Genomic DNA, 15,472 nt, shown 5'->3' with positions numbered 1-15,472 from the left:
AATACTTACCTGAGTGGATTCATATAAAATGTTGATGAACCAAGATGGACTGAATATATTTTTGTATATACATGTTTTCGCATTGATTGAATACTTACCTTAAGGATGTTGAACTGATGGGAGAGTATGAACTAAATTTGAAATATTAGTTATAGCCAGAGTGCAACAGTAGTGGTAGTTCTATTATTAGTAATAAATATATAAAAATGTGACACCCTCTTTGTTCTTCAATTCAGGACCCAGACCCATATGGCTAACTTAATCTCTAGGATTGAGAAAACCAGAGTCTGCAGGTCAACCTTGAACCCCTTGGCATACTATCTGACCACAAATGGACGCCGTGTGTTTTTTAAAACACCTTTATGAACATTAATGAATCTTGTTGAGTAAAAAACCAGAAACAGCAACGGATTCAGTCAAAAGTCATTTTATTTCAGATTCAGGGGGAAAAAAACAACCAGTAAATGAAAAAAACAAAGTTGCAATTGGGAGTGAGAGTATTCTTTGTACATCAAATTATCATTCAGCCATCATGACCTGGTCCACCAGACAGGAGCTCCGAGCTCAGGACGGTAAGTGGGAATCAGCTTATGTACAAAAGACGACAAACAAATGAGAATGGTAACATCAGCTGTACAATCACGGAACTACATCTGGCACTACTATCTTTATTTACACATCACACGCACACACTTAAACATGTTCGTGACACTAGCAATCCCAACATGACAGAGCTGCTTAGAAAAATATATTAAAGAAAGTTTTGTGCAGAATCGTGTAAGAAAGGAAACTAAAAAAAATGGAGTGGTTATCTGTGCTGTCGACACAGGTTTTTCAGTGTACCATGATGTATCTGAGAACAACTCCTTTTTTAGGGATAAGCTCAAGATTCCCGTTAAATGGGCTACTGTGGAATGTGTGGGCCAATGTTCATTGGTGTATATCCAACCACACGGTTCCTCACATGGAATGGTATTTTCATTTGAGGAAGAGGGAATGGCAATTGCCATCCAATTCCTACTCCAACTTCAGACTCCCTACTCTTTCCCCTGTGCTGTTGTTGAGATTCCACTGATTCTCCTTTTGTGGGGAGGCCAGAAGGAGGCGAAAGTCCTATTCCATGAAAAATTAGAACAGAGGTCCCAAGACAGTGCCCACTAATACCTTTTCGGGACCCTGTCAAATGTTTTTAGAAAGTAGGCAGCACCAGATAGGACAGCTGAAGATTTGATTTGACTGTGCAGAAGCAAAAAAAAAAAAAGAGTTGGTTTGGCAGTAGCTGCGACCACAGCTCAAGTATCTTTACTGTGTGACTGAAGGGAAGATGTGGCAGCCATTTTGTGGCTGCATTCACCACACTGCATTAGAATTCCAGAGGTGTCCACAGGCTTAAAAAGGTTGGAGATCCCTGTGTTACCGAACTGACCTATGGTGGGTGAGGCTCTGTTTTGAAAGAGCAGCACCTCTACCCATCCTTCCAAACCCTTGGGGTGCCTAGCAGTGCCATGCCAAAGGTCTCTCAGGGTCCAGGCCTTAGAGATCCAACTAGGCCCTTAAAGGTCCCTTATTTCACTGGTACCCTGGTATGTTGATAACTGCAATATCACCAACTGGCCACCTCCAGAGATAGTGCTGTAGAGCGGCAGACAGCAGGTCAACAATTCTCTCATCTGGCAGACTGGTTGGTTATTAGGGTTTTTATTGTTAGAACACCCAATATAAGAGACTACCTGCTCTGAAAAGACAAAGGACTTGTTAATATATTTGCCCCAAGTGTTCCTGCCAGTATTGTACTAATCCAAAAACGTCTTCCGCTAATATTTCTCCAACCACCATTTTATTTACATAGCCAGTGTTTTGCAGCTATGATTGATTCAGCTCACAGCCCACTTCTGGGCAATCCCATTTTAGCCCATTGGGCTAAAACCTCAACCATTAGATTAACGACTCAACACTTAAGGTTGATGTCTGCCTCTTGTCTTTCCCCAGAAAGGCAGAATTTCCCTTTGTCCTGGAAGATTAAGAACAACTCTGCCTAAATCTGATGGTCCCTTTTCCCTATAAGTAGCCCCCTCTCCCAATAGTCAGTGTTCAATATCTCCAGACACCTCTCTGTCTGTTGATATCATCCCTAACACATTGTTCTTTCTTCTGCCAGAGTTAAGCACAGTTCACTCAGCTCTGTTCCTCAGACGTTTCTGCTACAAGATTGTGACTAACTCTTACTCCCTAATTCCCTTAATCGATTCCAAATCTATCCTCTCAACATTGCTTATATCCTAAGACTGTGTGTGTGTTCTGCTGCTTTGATTATTGTATGCTTGTGTACCCTATTATCACTGAATAAAATTATTAAACTTTTTTTGCTCTCGTGTGGATTTCTTGCAAAGCTAACCTTGGTATGCATAGGCAACAAAGATTTTGGGCTTCCCCAACCTTTTGCTAAGCCAAGAGTCTGCTCTCATCAATTCCCCACTCTAAAAGGGACAGACTCCCACCATTTCGGGTGACACCTGTATTAAGATACATACCATTGAAATAAAAAGCTGCATAAATAATTACTTTAAAAATAGTTTGACTCTGTTCTCTCACTAAATGCACCCCAGAGGAGGCAGAAATGTATGTTTACCAGCAAAACAATAAAGATGCCATTCTCCTAGGATACTGGCCCAAGTCATTGTTAGCAACAACAGACATCATTTCCTGTGGTCTTAACTATGATTCTTAGCGAGGATGAAAGTTAAAACGATCAGAGGTGAGCAGGCCAAGGCATCTCCGTATAAAATAAGGCAGGTGGTGTTATAGTTCTGCTTTGAAATCTCAGTGTTGACTCCCTTTTGGTCAAAAATACATCTTTGCACTAACAAGCACTTCACTGCCAGATTAGGAGCACTTTAAGTAAAGAAGTGAATTTTCTCCCCTTAAAACCAATTTTTCAGAAAAGCGGCATTGTTGCATAGAAGGATACAGTGTCTGGAAGATGGTATAGTCGCCTCAATGTTTTAAGGAAGGTACACACATATTTCTTCTGCTGAGGCACAATTAAAGCCTTTTTTTTAAAAAAGGAAAACAACATTCTTTAAGGAGAGCCCCTTACCTACATAGTGCAGGCTAGCCCAATTTCATCAGATCTCGGAAGCTAAGCAGTGGTTCAGCTTTGAAAGGGAGACCTCCAAGAAATACCAGGGCAATGACAGGGAGGCAGGCAAAGGCCAATCACACCCAATGTCTCTTGCCTAGAAAACCCCATGGGGTTGCCATTAGAAGTGCCTTGATGCCAAAAAGAGAGAGGATTTTAACGAGAGGACCACTGATATCATGGTGAGAAGGAAAACCAGGGAGACCTTAGCAATTTGGTAAAATTATAAGGCATGGAAACACTGCTTTGAATCTTAGGATTACACGTCCACCTCTCAAGAAAATGAAAGATAGAACATTATTCCAACATTCGTGAGCTGAGGTGCATTCAATGAAGAAGAAGAGTTGGATTTATATCCCCCCTTTCTCTCCTGTAAGGAGACTCAAAGGGGCTTACAATCTCCTTGCCCATCCCCCCTCATAACAAACACCCTGTGAGATGGGTGGGGCTGAGAGAGCTCCAAAGAACCGTGACTAGCCCAAGGTCACCCAGCTGGCATATGTTGGGAGTGTACAGGCTAATCTGAATTCCCCAGATAAGCCTCCACAGCTCAAGTGGCAGAGCTGGGAATCAAACCCGGTCCCTCCAGATTTTACACGGTCAAAATATCCCAGGGTGAGCACAGAAAATATCCTTTGCAGCCGGGAATTCCGCACGGCTCCCGAAGCTGCACAGAGTCTGCCCTGGTGTCCCCCTGCAATATTTACCATAGCCCGAGATTTTCAAATAGCCAGTTTGGAGGTTCTTTTAAAAAGTCCCAGTGTGACACTTCTTGTGCCTGTGCAGTGCAAAAACCAATCAGGAGCAGGACTGGTTTATTTTTCCTGCCCAGCCGGCTGATCTCCCTGCCTGACATTCATTCAAGCTGCCACTCAAAAACAGCAGCCAATCAGAACGCGGGATACCGAGCAAGCTCACAGGTGCTTGCAGCTGCCACTCAAAAGCAACAGCCAACCAGAAAAATCACTTGGTCTATTTTCCTCAGTACAAGCTTTATTTTAAAACAATCAGCAGACTATTCACTAGTTTTCTCCCTCTGACAGCAAAATCTTATTTTGAAACCATTAAAAACACAGATCAATTTCTTCCATTCCCACAGCACATACACAAAAACATCAACTGGGGGCAGACGAAGTGTATTGTTCCTGCCCAGCCGCCTGATTTCCCTGACACCCATTCAAGCTGCCACTCAAAAGCAACAGCCAATCCGAATGGGGGACACTGGGCATGCTCAGAAATGCTTCCGAAGCAAATACAGAAATCAGGGTCGTGCGGAGCAAACTGGAGCATTACTAACTCTGCTCCTGGGCAGAAGCGGGGAACCGTGCATATACAGAATCCAGGACAAGATAGCCCAGGTACATGTGATCCCAGCTCAACCCCGATGTAATTTTGCCATGCAAAAACGGCCCTGGATCATCCAGGTCATGGCAGAGGTGGTTTATCATTGCCTGCCTCTGCACAGCAACCGTGGTCTTCCTGGGTGATCTCCCATCCAAGTACTAACCAGGGCTGAACCTGCTTACGTTCCAAGTTTGCATGAGATCGGGCTAGAGAAGGCTAAAAAATATAACACATTCTTTCATAAGTCTATTTACCCCTGCACGCGTCTAGTTGTAAGCTCTGGTCTAGGAAGGCTGTGATAGGCACCAATAAAACACTCTTGGAAAAATTGCAGCAAATCGGGAGGGCGGAGGGCTCTGCTCAGAGTTTTCACCGCATGGTTACAACAAATACATGTTAAAGCAGTCCTCTTCTTTACTTAGATAATACAGGTCTGCACCATACCTCCAACAGCTACGCAATATAATATTCTGTCATTAATATTTTTCACAGTTCACAAATACTGATTAACACTGAACACTCCCCCCCCCCATACACTTGCTATTTATACAGCTATCATACAGTTTTTCTACAGCAGCACTCAAGGATGTACACACATGTTTTGTGAACAGCTAAATCTGGGAACTGCAACACTTTAGAGACCAATGAAGGATGCTGAGATTCTTGAAAGCACCCCCCCCCCCCAAAAAAAAATACAGCCGGCCTCAAAGGTGCTACTGGACGTCAGTCTAGTTGTTCTACAGCAGACAGACATAGCTACCCTCTGCAAGGTTTGTTAAGTCTCCCCTGCGTAACTGCCCTTCAGAAAATGTTATTATTATTTATTACATTATAGGTTGCCTTTCCCATCACGGGCCCTTCTCCTTACAGGCTTCTCAGTAGTTTCACAATCTCTCCTATACCGATTTGTCAAGTCAGCGTTGTTGTATGTGTTAGGCTTGTCAGATAATTTCAAATATCAGCAATCCTATTTAAAGGGAGGAGAATGCAAATAAAAAAATTGGCAACACTCATCTAGGTCCACATATCAGGATCAGAGCAGATGCATGCGATTTGTTAATGTGACCAAGGCCCTTTCTGCACAAACTTTTTAAAAAGTTTTGAGGCAGGAAATAAAAGTGTTTCCTCCATGGAGTTCTGCATTGTTTTTCCCCCTCTTACATTCAGAAAATGTTTTATTTCCAGCCTCAAAAAGTTTGAAATGAATCCCCTTTCAAACGATTCTTTGGTTGAAACGTTTTCAAAACGTCTTCAGTTGCTGTGCAATCTATTGACTGGTGTGATCTATTGACTGTGTTTCCCATGCTTCTTTGCTTCCCTGAACTTCCTCCTAAACCAACCAGGTGCATCTGCATCCCCTTAAGTCTCTGTATGACTTTTTTTGTCATAAAATGGTGCTGGGGAACCCAAAAACCTAAGAGGAAATGCATGTGTGTGCATGTCTGAAGTATTCCAAGTCACAGGTCAATTCCGCACTTGTGTTATCGACCTAAATTCGAGCTGCGTTTGACCTAAGTGCTCCGCACAACCACTGGGATTGACGTGGTTTTGTACCAGCTTCGCGCTGTGTAATGATCAAATTTCCGACTCCAGTTGGGAACTACTACTTTTTCAGGGAACCATGCTCGAACTCAGCTCGATTCCAGTAAAGTGCGGAATCTCTGGTGCCAGGAGTCCCCCATTCAGCCAATCACAGCTGAGTGTTTCGGGCACGCGTACAGCTGGCCAATAAAAAATGCCACCTTCGTCCCTCCATTCCTGTGGCAGTTTTTTTATAACGTGTGTGGGGATAGACAGAACACGGCCGTAGAACAGTAGCCAATCGGAACGGAGCGGCGAAGAGGCACAGGATGATTCTGCCCTCTGAGCTGGGATTTTCGACCTAGGTCAGTACCCTTCTCAGGGAACTGGGTCGAACCTATTTTACTCGTGTGCGGAATCGCCCACAGTCAACTTCTGACAACCCTCTCAAGGGGTTTTCAAGCCAAAAGATGTGGTGTGTCATTACCTGCCTCTATGACCCTGGATTTCCTTGGCGGTCTCCCACCCAAGTCCTAAACAGGGCCAACCCTGCTTAGCTTCCAAGATTTGATGAAATCAGGTTAGTCTGGGTGAAAAAGGACTCTGACCAACCTGGAAGATCTTGGACTAACCCCATCCTTTCCAACCAGACACCTAACAGACAAAATAAGGGATGAAAGCAACCTTTCACATTAATGATTGTCTAAACGGAAAGGCAACAGAATTATTTACAGATTTATCAACATTGCAAAAGAGGACACAGCGATTTGTTCTGGCAGCAGTGGGCCTGGCTTTACTGAGATGGTTTTTGCAACTACAATGGTGCTTTTTGTGAATTGGCATATGGGGTTTTTGCTACAGTAGGAGGAAAAGGGTTCGAAGAAGAAGAAGAAGAAGAAGAAGAAGAAGAAGAAGAAGAAGAAGAAGAAGAAGAAGAAGAAGAAGAAGAAGAGGAGGAGGAGGAGGAGGAGGAGGAGGAGGAGGAGGAGGAGGAGGAGGAGGAGGAAGTTTGGATTATATCCCCCCTTTCTCTCCTGCAGGAGACTCAAAAAGGTTTACAATCTCCTTGCCCTTCCCCCCTCACAACAAACACCCTGTGAGGTAGGTGGGGCTGAGAGAGCTCCGAGAAGCTGTGACTAGCCCAAGGTCACCCAGCTGGCATGTGTGGGAGTGTACAGGCTAATCTGAATTCCCCAGATAAGCCTCCACAGCTCAGGCAGCTGTATAGCCGTATAGCTGGAGGGAGGGCACAGAGTGGCCTGTCCTTTGGCTCTGGGCACCATTCAGATGAATTCTAGCTGCTCTGCAGTGCAGGGGATTGTTGGCTGGGACTCAGCACAGCTCTGTGTAGAAAATAAATATAGTGTCTGTCCGTGTCCCTTTTTTTTTAGCAGGAAATTAGATTTTAAAATATGTCGTTCTTTCCGCAAGTCAAGAAGAAAGTACGTGAAAGGAAGAGCATAAAGTCCTCAACTTCCTCACACAAAGGATGAGAAAGTCTGAAACAGTAGGAAAACAATACCCTGTTTCCCCGAATATAAGACATCCCCTGAAAATAAGACGTAGTAGAGGTTTTGCTGAAGTGGGAAATATAAGGCATCCCCCGAAAGTAAGACATAGCAAAGTTTTTGTTTGGAAGCATGCCCGACGAACAGAACACAGAAAAATAAGACATCCCCTGAAAATAAGACATAGCGCATCTTTGGGAGCAAAAATTAATATAAGACACTGTCTTATTTTCGGGGAAACACGGTATATGCACGGGGCCTTTTTCAAAGGTTTGATCTGAAGCAGAGGTGTCCAACTCTGGCGCTTCAGAGGTTCATGGACTACAGTTCCCATTCCCAATTGGCCATGCCAGCAGGGACTGATGGGATTTGTAGTCCATGAACATCTGAAGTGCCAGAATTGGACACCCCGGACCTAAAGTATTGTTGCCACAGAGAGAAACATCTTACCATGACAGGCCTCTGAAGATGCCAACCACAGATGGGGGTGAAAAGGTGGGAGCAAAAACTACCACTCAGCCCGGAAAACTCACAACACCCATTTGACCTAAAGCTTTCTGCTCCGATAACAGAGTACAGTTTTATATATTGGATCTTTTCTACCGTAAAAAAGCAAACAGGAACATGGCCAAGGCTATCTTTGATACACATTTATCAAATGGCTAGGTTGCTATTTTAGATGGCTGAACCTCTGAGTGACTTAAGAATGCTAGTATTTCTCAATAATTGTGTCTGTGCGTGCACATTTTTCCTTCATGAATGGACAGTTTATCTGTAGGCCTGGGGCATTAAATGAGAAATGGTTGGCTGCAGTCTGAATTTAACCTGACCTGAGATTTTGTCAGATCTCCCAAGGTAAGCAGGGTCAGTCCATGGATAGGAGACCACCGAAGAAATCCAGGGTCGTCGTGCACAGACAAGCAATGGCAAAACATCTCTGTTTGTCTCCACTCTGTCCTGGAGAGCCCATGCTAGTCTGATCTGATCAGATCTTGGAAGCTAAGTAGAGTCACTCCTGGTTAGCAGAGACATGTGGGGGAGGGGGAGGAATGGCACCTAGGGCAAAACCTGCTCCTATTGGTTGCCACCGAAGGCCTCCTGGCCCTACCTCTACTAGACTGCTCCTTTGGCTCACATACAAGCATGGCTAAGGGGAGGGGTGTGTGGGGCAACTCTTCACCCCCCACACGACCAGCTGGGGTGTGCCCGGGGACATGTGATCCCCCATGTCCCCGTTGAGTGCTCCGCCTCTGCTGATTAGTACTTGGATGAAAGACCACTAAGGAAGTCCCGGGTTGCTATTGGTAGGCAGATGATGACAACCCATTCCTGAATTTCTTTGGTCTTAAAAATCCTGCAGGGTCACCACAAGTTGTTCGGGCCTCGATGGCAAAAATGTCTGTATTGAATTGTCCTTCAAGCATGCAGCAGCTCTTTTGAGGAACTAATAAAGGGTGAGCCGCTGCAATGCTTATTTATAAGGAATGTATTTGCCTCCAATTTACTAATGGACTTGCAAATAGAACAGGCGCAACAAGAAGACATCGCAGGTATCCTCTTCCTTTCCAAATGCAAACTAAACTTGTCGCGTGGACAACTTGAAGCTTTGGTTTTAGGGGATGCTAACCTATCCTAGGAATAAACAGGACCTAGGAATGTTTTTCAAAGGAAAGTTTGAAGGGCTCTTGTTTAAAACTGGGTCCTAATGCAAAAGGGCACCAGCAGCCTGGGGATGCTACACTGGTCTTTTCTCTACATATAGAGGGAGGAGTTTGGATTTCTGCCCCGCTTTACTTGTAAGGGGCTTACAAACTCCTCTTCTTCTCCCCACAACAGACACCCTGTGAGGTAGGTGGGGCTGAGAGAGTTCTGAGAGAACTGTGACTAGCCCAAGGTCACCCAGCAAAATTGTAGGAGCGTGCAAACAAATTCAGTTCACCAGATAAGATCCCACCGCTCACGTGGAGAGGTGGGGAATCAAATCCGGTTCTCCATAACCCACCTGCTCCTAACCACTACGTCATCCGGGCTCTCTGGATTTCTGTCATCCAGTTGTTCACAAATAACCAAGAGATGGCCAACAGACTGCGGCATATTAGAAGAAACTTGAATGCTATCAATGACATAATGACATGTTCTGGTCAATGATAGGAGGAATGTTAAGTCTGTGGCCATGTCTGATTCACGTCTGTAACATTCTTTTAAAATGCCCAGTTTTCAATGCGTGTGGAGGCTTGGTATGGCTTGGGCTGGGGTGGGGAGGACAAAGCTTAAACAAAACTAGTAACTTTAGATAATTAGGACTAATTAAGAAGAAGAAGAAGAGTTTGGATTTATATCCCCCCTTTCTCTCCTGCAGGAAACTCAAAGGGGCTTACAATCTCCTTGCCCTTCCCCCCTCACAACAAACACCCTGTGAGGTAGGTGGGGCTGAGAGAGCTCTGAGAAGCTGTGACTAGCCCAAGGTCACCCAGCTGGCATGTGTGGGAGTGCACAGACTAATCTGAATTCCCCAGATAAGCCTCCACACCTCAGGCGGCAGAGCTGGGAATCAAACCCGGTTCCTCCAGATTAGATACATGAGCTCTTAACTTCCTATGCCACTGCTGCTCTCTTGGTACCAACATCTCTTGGTACCAACTTGATGCCAACATCTTTCACACAGGTTAGTTCAGTCACAGTCTATATTTCCCAGAGCTCCATGTGCGGGTCAGCAATACAACGCAGCTACTGATCCCGCAGTCTCCACTTTTGCAAAAGTCACTCCCAATTCTTCCTACCACTGCTGGACAATAAGAGACAAAAGGTCTGGAACTTTTTTTTCCCCTCAGAGAAGGGATGGGAATGATTTTTCACCAATACATGGCAGGCAATGAAAAGATTTTAAAAGACTGTCGCTCCACCCTGATCTTGTACTTCAAAACTGCAGCCTCAAAGAAATGGGATCTCCAAACAAACTGGGGAATAAGGACCGAAAGAAACTCGTGACGCACATATGCTGCTCTGTGGCTATATTCTATACATTTTTGATACATATAAGCATACACATACAATGTACAATACTGAGTGCTAATACACTAAAATGACAGGTAAGTCTCTTTGGGAGAAGTCAAACGATTGTAATGATCAGCGCAAGGCTGTGCCGTTCATAGTATTAAAGGATACAGTCTTATTATTATTTCCATTCGCTGTATATCTTGTATCCCATGTGCAATTCTTTTTCTTTAAGTCTATAATCAATTTGCTGCTCTCAGGACATGTATCTGTTCATAATATCTGCATCTCAAGCAAATCTGTAGCACTCAGTATTGTATATTGTATGTGTATGCTTATATGTATCAAAAATGTATAGAATATAGCCACAGAGCAGCATACGTGCGTCACATGTTTCTTTCGGTCCCTATTCCCCAGTTCTTAAAGGGCGCATGTACTTTCATTCATTATCTCCAAACAAACCACAAAGCTGCACGTTGCATGGAGTTCTCTTCTGGCCTTTTCACTTCTCCACGGGCAACTAGTGCAAGCAGAAATGCGGCCTAAGACGAGCATCCCTGAATTTGAATTCTAAAAATCAAGACAAATCAGAAAGAGGTCCTCCTTCCAAATACACAGCATCCTGGGCTTGATGCAATAATTGGGGGGTCAACTGAGTGAGCGGGACATACGTCACAAGCCAGACAGAACAAGAGGGCCTTATTTGTACCTTCTGAGTTTTAAAAACCCACCTTGCAGAGTAGGCCTCCAATATTAGTTTCAAACAAAAGGAAGGAGCCTTGCTCAGATCACTTTCATTCACGTGTTTCACACACGTGCATAAATAGGAAGCCTTTTCACCACTAAACAAAAATAGTGTCTGTTCACATATATACACACATACACACATGCACTCGACAGGTAGGCTGGCGAATTTTTCCAAGGCGTTCATATATCGCTTTTTGAAACATAGAAAGAGGGATATCGGCTCAACTCCATAATGGCTAGATCAGCTTTCCTAGAGTTAGGTTTCTAAAACACAGCGTCAGGAAAGGTGCCCCTATTGCCCAGAATCCTCCTCCTACTTCAGAGGACTGATTCTTTCGATTCAATATCTGTCATGGTAGGCGTCGGAGTGGCAACGGCTTGGTCCTTATGCATTACCAGAGGCGAGGTTTCCGCTTCGGCCTTGCAGTTCGGAATGGCTTCCACGTAGACTTCGCTGAGCTCCGACTCTTTCTCCTTCATTTCCTTTTGATTCAGGTAATGGAGGATGCCTGCTCCAAACGCATCCCCTTCGACATTCACAACAGTGGTTGTCCGGTCCCTGGGAAAAGACACCAACAGCTTTAACCTGGGGCATTATCTTTACACAAACAGAATATACATCCCTGCTATGACACAAAACACAAAGAGGCAATTGCTTTCTCAGTCCTATGGAAGAGTGTAAGACATTTTTCAGCCGTACCGGTCACAATCTGATCTAGGACAGTTTTAAAGGGTTGCTGTTTTGGTCTGCAGCTGGATTAAAGTCCAGTAGCACTTGAGAGACGAACAAGATTTTTCAGGATATAAGCTTGCAAGAGTCAAAACTCCTTTAGTTATATAATGGTACTTTGGCTTGAAAAAGTTTATGTCCAGAAAATCCAAGGTTCTATTCAGTGGTGGGATTCAGCCAGTTCACACCAGTTCGCTAGAACTGGTAGCTAACTGGTTGTAATCCCACCACTGGCCCCACCCCTCCATCCTTAGTTCAGGCTGGCCTGGGGAGGGGGGGGAGGCGGATAGGCTGTGAACTCTCATCTGCCCAACCAATGGGAGATGAGGGGAGAGTAAACCCGGCCAGGGACAGGGGACAAACAAGGTCTCTCGGCACACACCTAATGATTCCCAGGACACCCATCTTGCAAAATAACGCATTACCAGATAAGAAACCCTTTTGCCGTTTCAACAACTAAATTTGTCCAAATTCTTTAAAGGGGTCTTGAACGTTTCTAACAGTAGGAAGTTAGTCACAGAACTGAGCATAAGGATGCTTAAAACATTCCTCTCCCTCTCAGATTCCTTTTAGTTAAAAGCTCCTCGCTTTCTGTATTATGTACTATTTACTCTGCATCTCTCTCATGAGCAACAAAAGTCCAATAACCAGCCAGCATCAAAACACAGAATGAGAAAGCCAGTCTTAAATTAGTCATGGTTAACAAAATATCTACATTTTGAAGTATGAAACTAAAAAGTTGCTTATTTCTAAAAAGGTGTATCTGTGCCTATTCAGTTATTCTGAAGCACGGCAGGTATCCAGTTCACACCGTCCACCACCCGCCAGTGATGTGTTCCTATCTACATAAAAAGCCAACAGAAGTTCAGTACTTACACAATCCAGTCCACTGCCAAAATGAGGGATATATCGTTGGTGGGAAGTCCTATGGCTTCCAAAATAATAGCAATGGTTAAAACTCCTCCCGCTGGGATTCCAGCTGCTCCTACACTGGATGCCGTGGCAGTCACACTGTCAACATGAACCAGTATAGGTTATTGAGGTGCTCCAGTTACAGACATACATTATTTTCCAAAAATCTAAATAGATCCAATTTTTTTCCATGGATGTTTTGGGCAATCACAACCAGGGGTGCAGAGCCTCCCTTTACCCTGGGCGGGAGACGATGGGCGGTGCCTTCCCCCACCTGCCGTAACTGCACCCAGTCCTGAACTCTCCATGGAGTTTGGGACAGGGCACAGTTGAATGCTAGACTCGAGGGGGAGCTGGGGTGGGGGGTGGAGTGAACAGTATAAAGCTGCTGGTCTCTTTTCCCAGGGACTGGACAACCAAACTTGGGGGGTACCATCAGGACAGTCAAATAAAAGCACATCCGAAATTCTCAGATGTTCCCGCAGATTCGGGGCAGTCCGAATCTGCAAGGTTCGGAATTTGGCCAATCCGAGACCATTGATCAGAATCTGGTCCGAATCTGAATCCGAACAAATCTGGCTGGTATCGACCAACTCTATTAACCAGTACACCACACTGAATTTACATCAACACTGCATTTCGCTGTTGAAGAAAAGCAGACTTAAGAGGCGCATAAACTTACAGAATGGTAAAAATCTGTCCAGCATTAAGGTCGAAGTTGTTCAGTTGAGCAATGAATACGGTGGCCATACACTGAAAAATAGCAGCACCGTCCATGTTTACAGTCGCCCCAATTGGCAGGATAAATCTGCTAATTCTCTTGTCGACTCCGTTGTTTTCTTCAATGCACTTGATCATAGAGGGAAGAGTGGCAGAACTACATGCAGTGAAGGGGAGAAAGAAAAATAGGCCTGAGGACATCGTCTGTAACCCAAATAAGCATCCATTGTGAAATGTTCTGGGTACGTGACATTCCAGGAAGCTGGAACACTTTTACACATCCAAAAGACACATCCAAATTATATAAACAAAATAAAAATGTCTGGAATACGTTTAGAACTATTATTTTAGCTGCAGTGTTAAGAGTGAGCCAGAGTTTAAAAACCAGATTATTTAAGTTGGAATGGATGTCAGTGTTTACACAGGTAGCAAAAACAGACTAGGTTTAAACAGATAGACCCATCTCTGCGACTGAAGCTGCATATCTCCAACCTAGCCTACAACAGAGATATTTACAGTCAGCCATTTAAGTCCTGACACCCCTGTATCAAAGCAGTGGACTTCAACCTTTTCCAGAGCCAGGATTCACTGACCTGCAAGCATGTGACAGGAAGTTGGGTAACATCAGAGTCTCCTGACAGGAAGAGGGGGAACCAGAGTTATGATTCCACTGGTGTCCAGATCAAACCAGGGCTATAGGCAGTAGACTGAAAGAGATGGGGGCAAGAAATGCAGGCCAAATGCCACAAGGGATATTGTGGTAAGAAACAAGTCAAGAGTCAGAGCCAAGGACATATCCTCGTTGCCACTGAGTGATCCACATTTTGCTATGCTGCTCTTCTCAACATTCATGGAAAGAGACCCTTGGTCTCTATGCAGAAGGTTCTTTCAGAAATCATATTCAGATATGCATTGTTTTCACGACCGGATTCAACTGGTTGTTGTGGGTTTTCCGGGCTGTGTGGCAGTGGCCTGGTAGATCTTGTTCCTAATGTTTCACCTTCATCTGTGGCTGGATCTTCAGAGGTGTATTACAGAGAGAAGTCTGTAATAAGAGAAGTCTGGACACAGTTTATAACACACTTCTCTCTGTGATACACCTCTGAAGATGCCAGCCACAGATACAAGCGAAACGTTAGGAACAAGATTTATCAGACCACGGCCACACAGCCCGGAAAGCTCACAACAACCATATTCAGAAGCCTTGGTCCCAAAGCCATGTAAGGCTTTAAAGGGCAAAACCAACACCTTGAATTGGGATCAGAAGCAGATTGTTTGCCAGTGTAATTCAGGGTAATTTGAAGCAATTCGCAGTGGCATACCGCCCATTGGGCAAAGTGGGCAGTTGCCCAAGGCGCAGAAATTTTTCGTCACATGGGGGTGCCTGATTTCTAAGCCCCGCCCACTCTGTATGGTGGCCCACAAGCCAGAAACAGAGCAGGAAGATGGGGAGCTTCATCTCCGGTAAACTTGGGCTGCTGGGGCCATCCGGGAAGGGTGAGTGCTGCGGGCGGGCTGCTCCGCCCATGGGGAGGCATCAAACTCAGATCTTGCCCAGGGTGCCAGTTTGCCTAGGTATGCCACTGGCATTCAGACTAGCTCAGGATTTCCCTTGGGCACCATGATGCCTGCCAACACCTTTTCCAGCACACACCAAGTGTTTTTAGGAAGGGGGGGAGGTAGAGCTTTTGCCCAGTTTAATGGAGATTTGATTTTTCGACTGCCAGTGTTGAAAAATACTAGAGTCAAGACAGTGTCTAACCAGCTCCACACAAACACGGGATGACCATAGACAAAGGAAACAAAAGCCAGGATACTTCTATTCAGATGCTCCCACCAGTGACCTTGCTATCTCCA

General features: G+C 44.7%; 1 protein-coding gene and 1 long non-coding RNA gene across 2 annotated transcripts in view; both read right to left on the bottom strand.

The window, feature by feature from the left end:
- Positions 1–411: 411 nt before the first annotated feature.
- LOC125435338 overlaps positions 412–15,472 on the bottom strand; it is a 24,139-nt gene continuing 9,078 nt past the window's right edge. The window contains exons 2-3 of the long non-coding RNA XR_007244880.1: positions 9,209–9,214; positions 412–1,358 (exon numbers count right to left, since the gene is read on the bottom strand). This is a non-coding gene — a long non-coding RNA (uncharacterized LOC125435338). The remainder of the gene's footprint in view (positions 1,359–9,208; positions 9,215–15,472) is intronic.
- SLC1A4 (solute carrier family 1 member 4) overlaps positions 11,013–15,472 on the bottom strand; it is a 19,277-nt gene continuing 14,817 nt past the window's right edge. Inside the window, exons 5-7 of the mRNA XM_048501520.1 lie at positions 13,578–13,772; positions 12,860–12,994; positions 11,013–11,812 (exon numbers count right to left, since the gene is read on the bottom strand). Coding sequence (XP_048357477.1) covers positions 11,572–11,812; positions 12,860–12,994; positions 13,578–13,772 — 571 coding nt within the window. The 3' untranslated portion in view covers positions 11,013–11,571. The remainder of the gene's footprint in view (positions 11,813–12,859; positions 12,995–13,577; positions 13,773–15,472) is intronic.

Source organism: Sphaerodactylus townsendi, linkage group LG01, assembly GCF_021028975.2.
Source record: "Sphaerodactylus townsendi isolate TG3544 linkage group LG01, MPM_Stown_v2.3, whole genome shotgun sequence".
NCBI lineage: Eukaryota > Metazoa > Chordata > Lepidosauria > Squamata > Sphaerodactylidae > Sphaerodactylus > Sphaerodactylus townsendi.
This window is presented reverse-complemented; position numbering and strand designations above follow the sequence as displayed.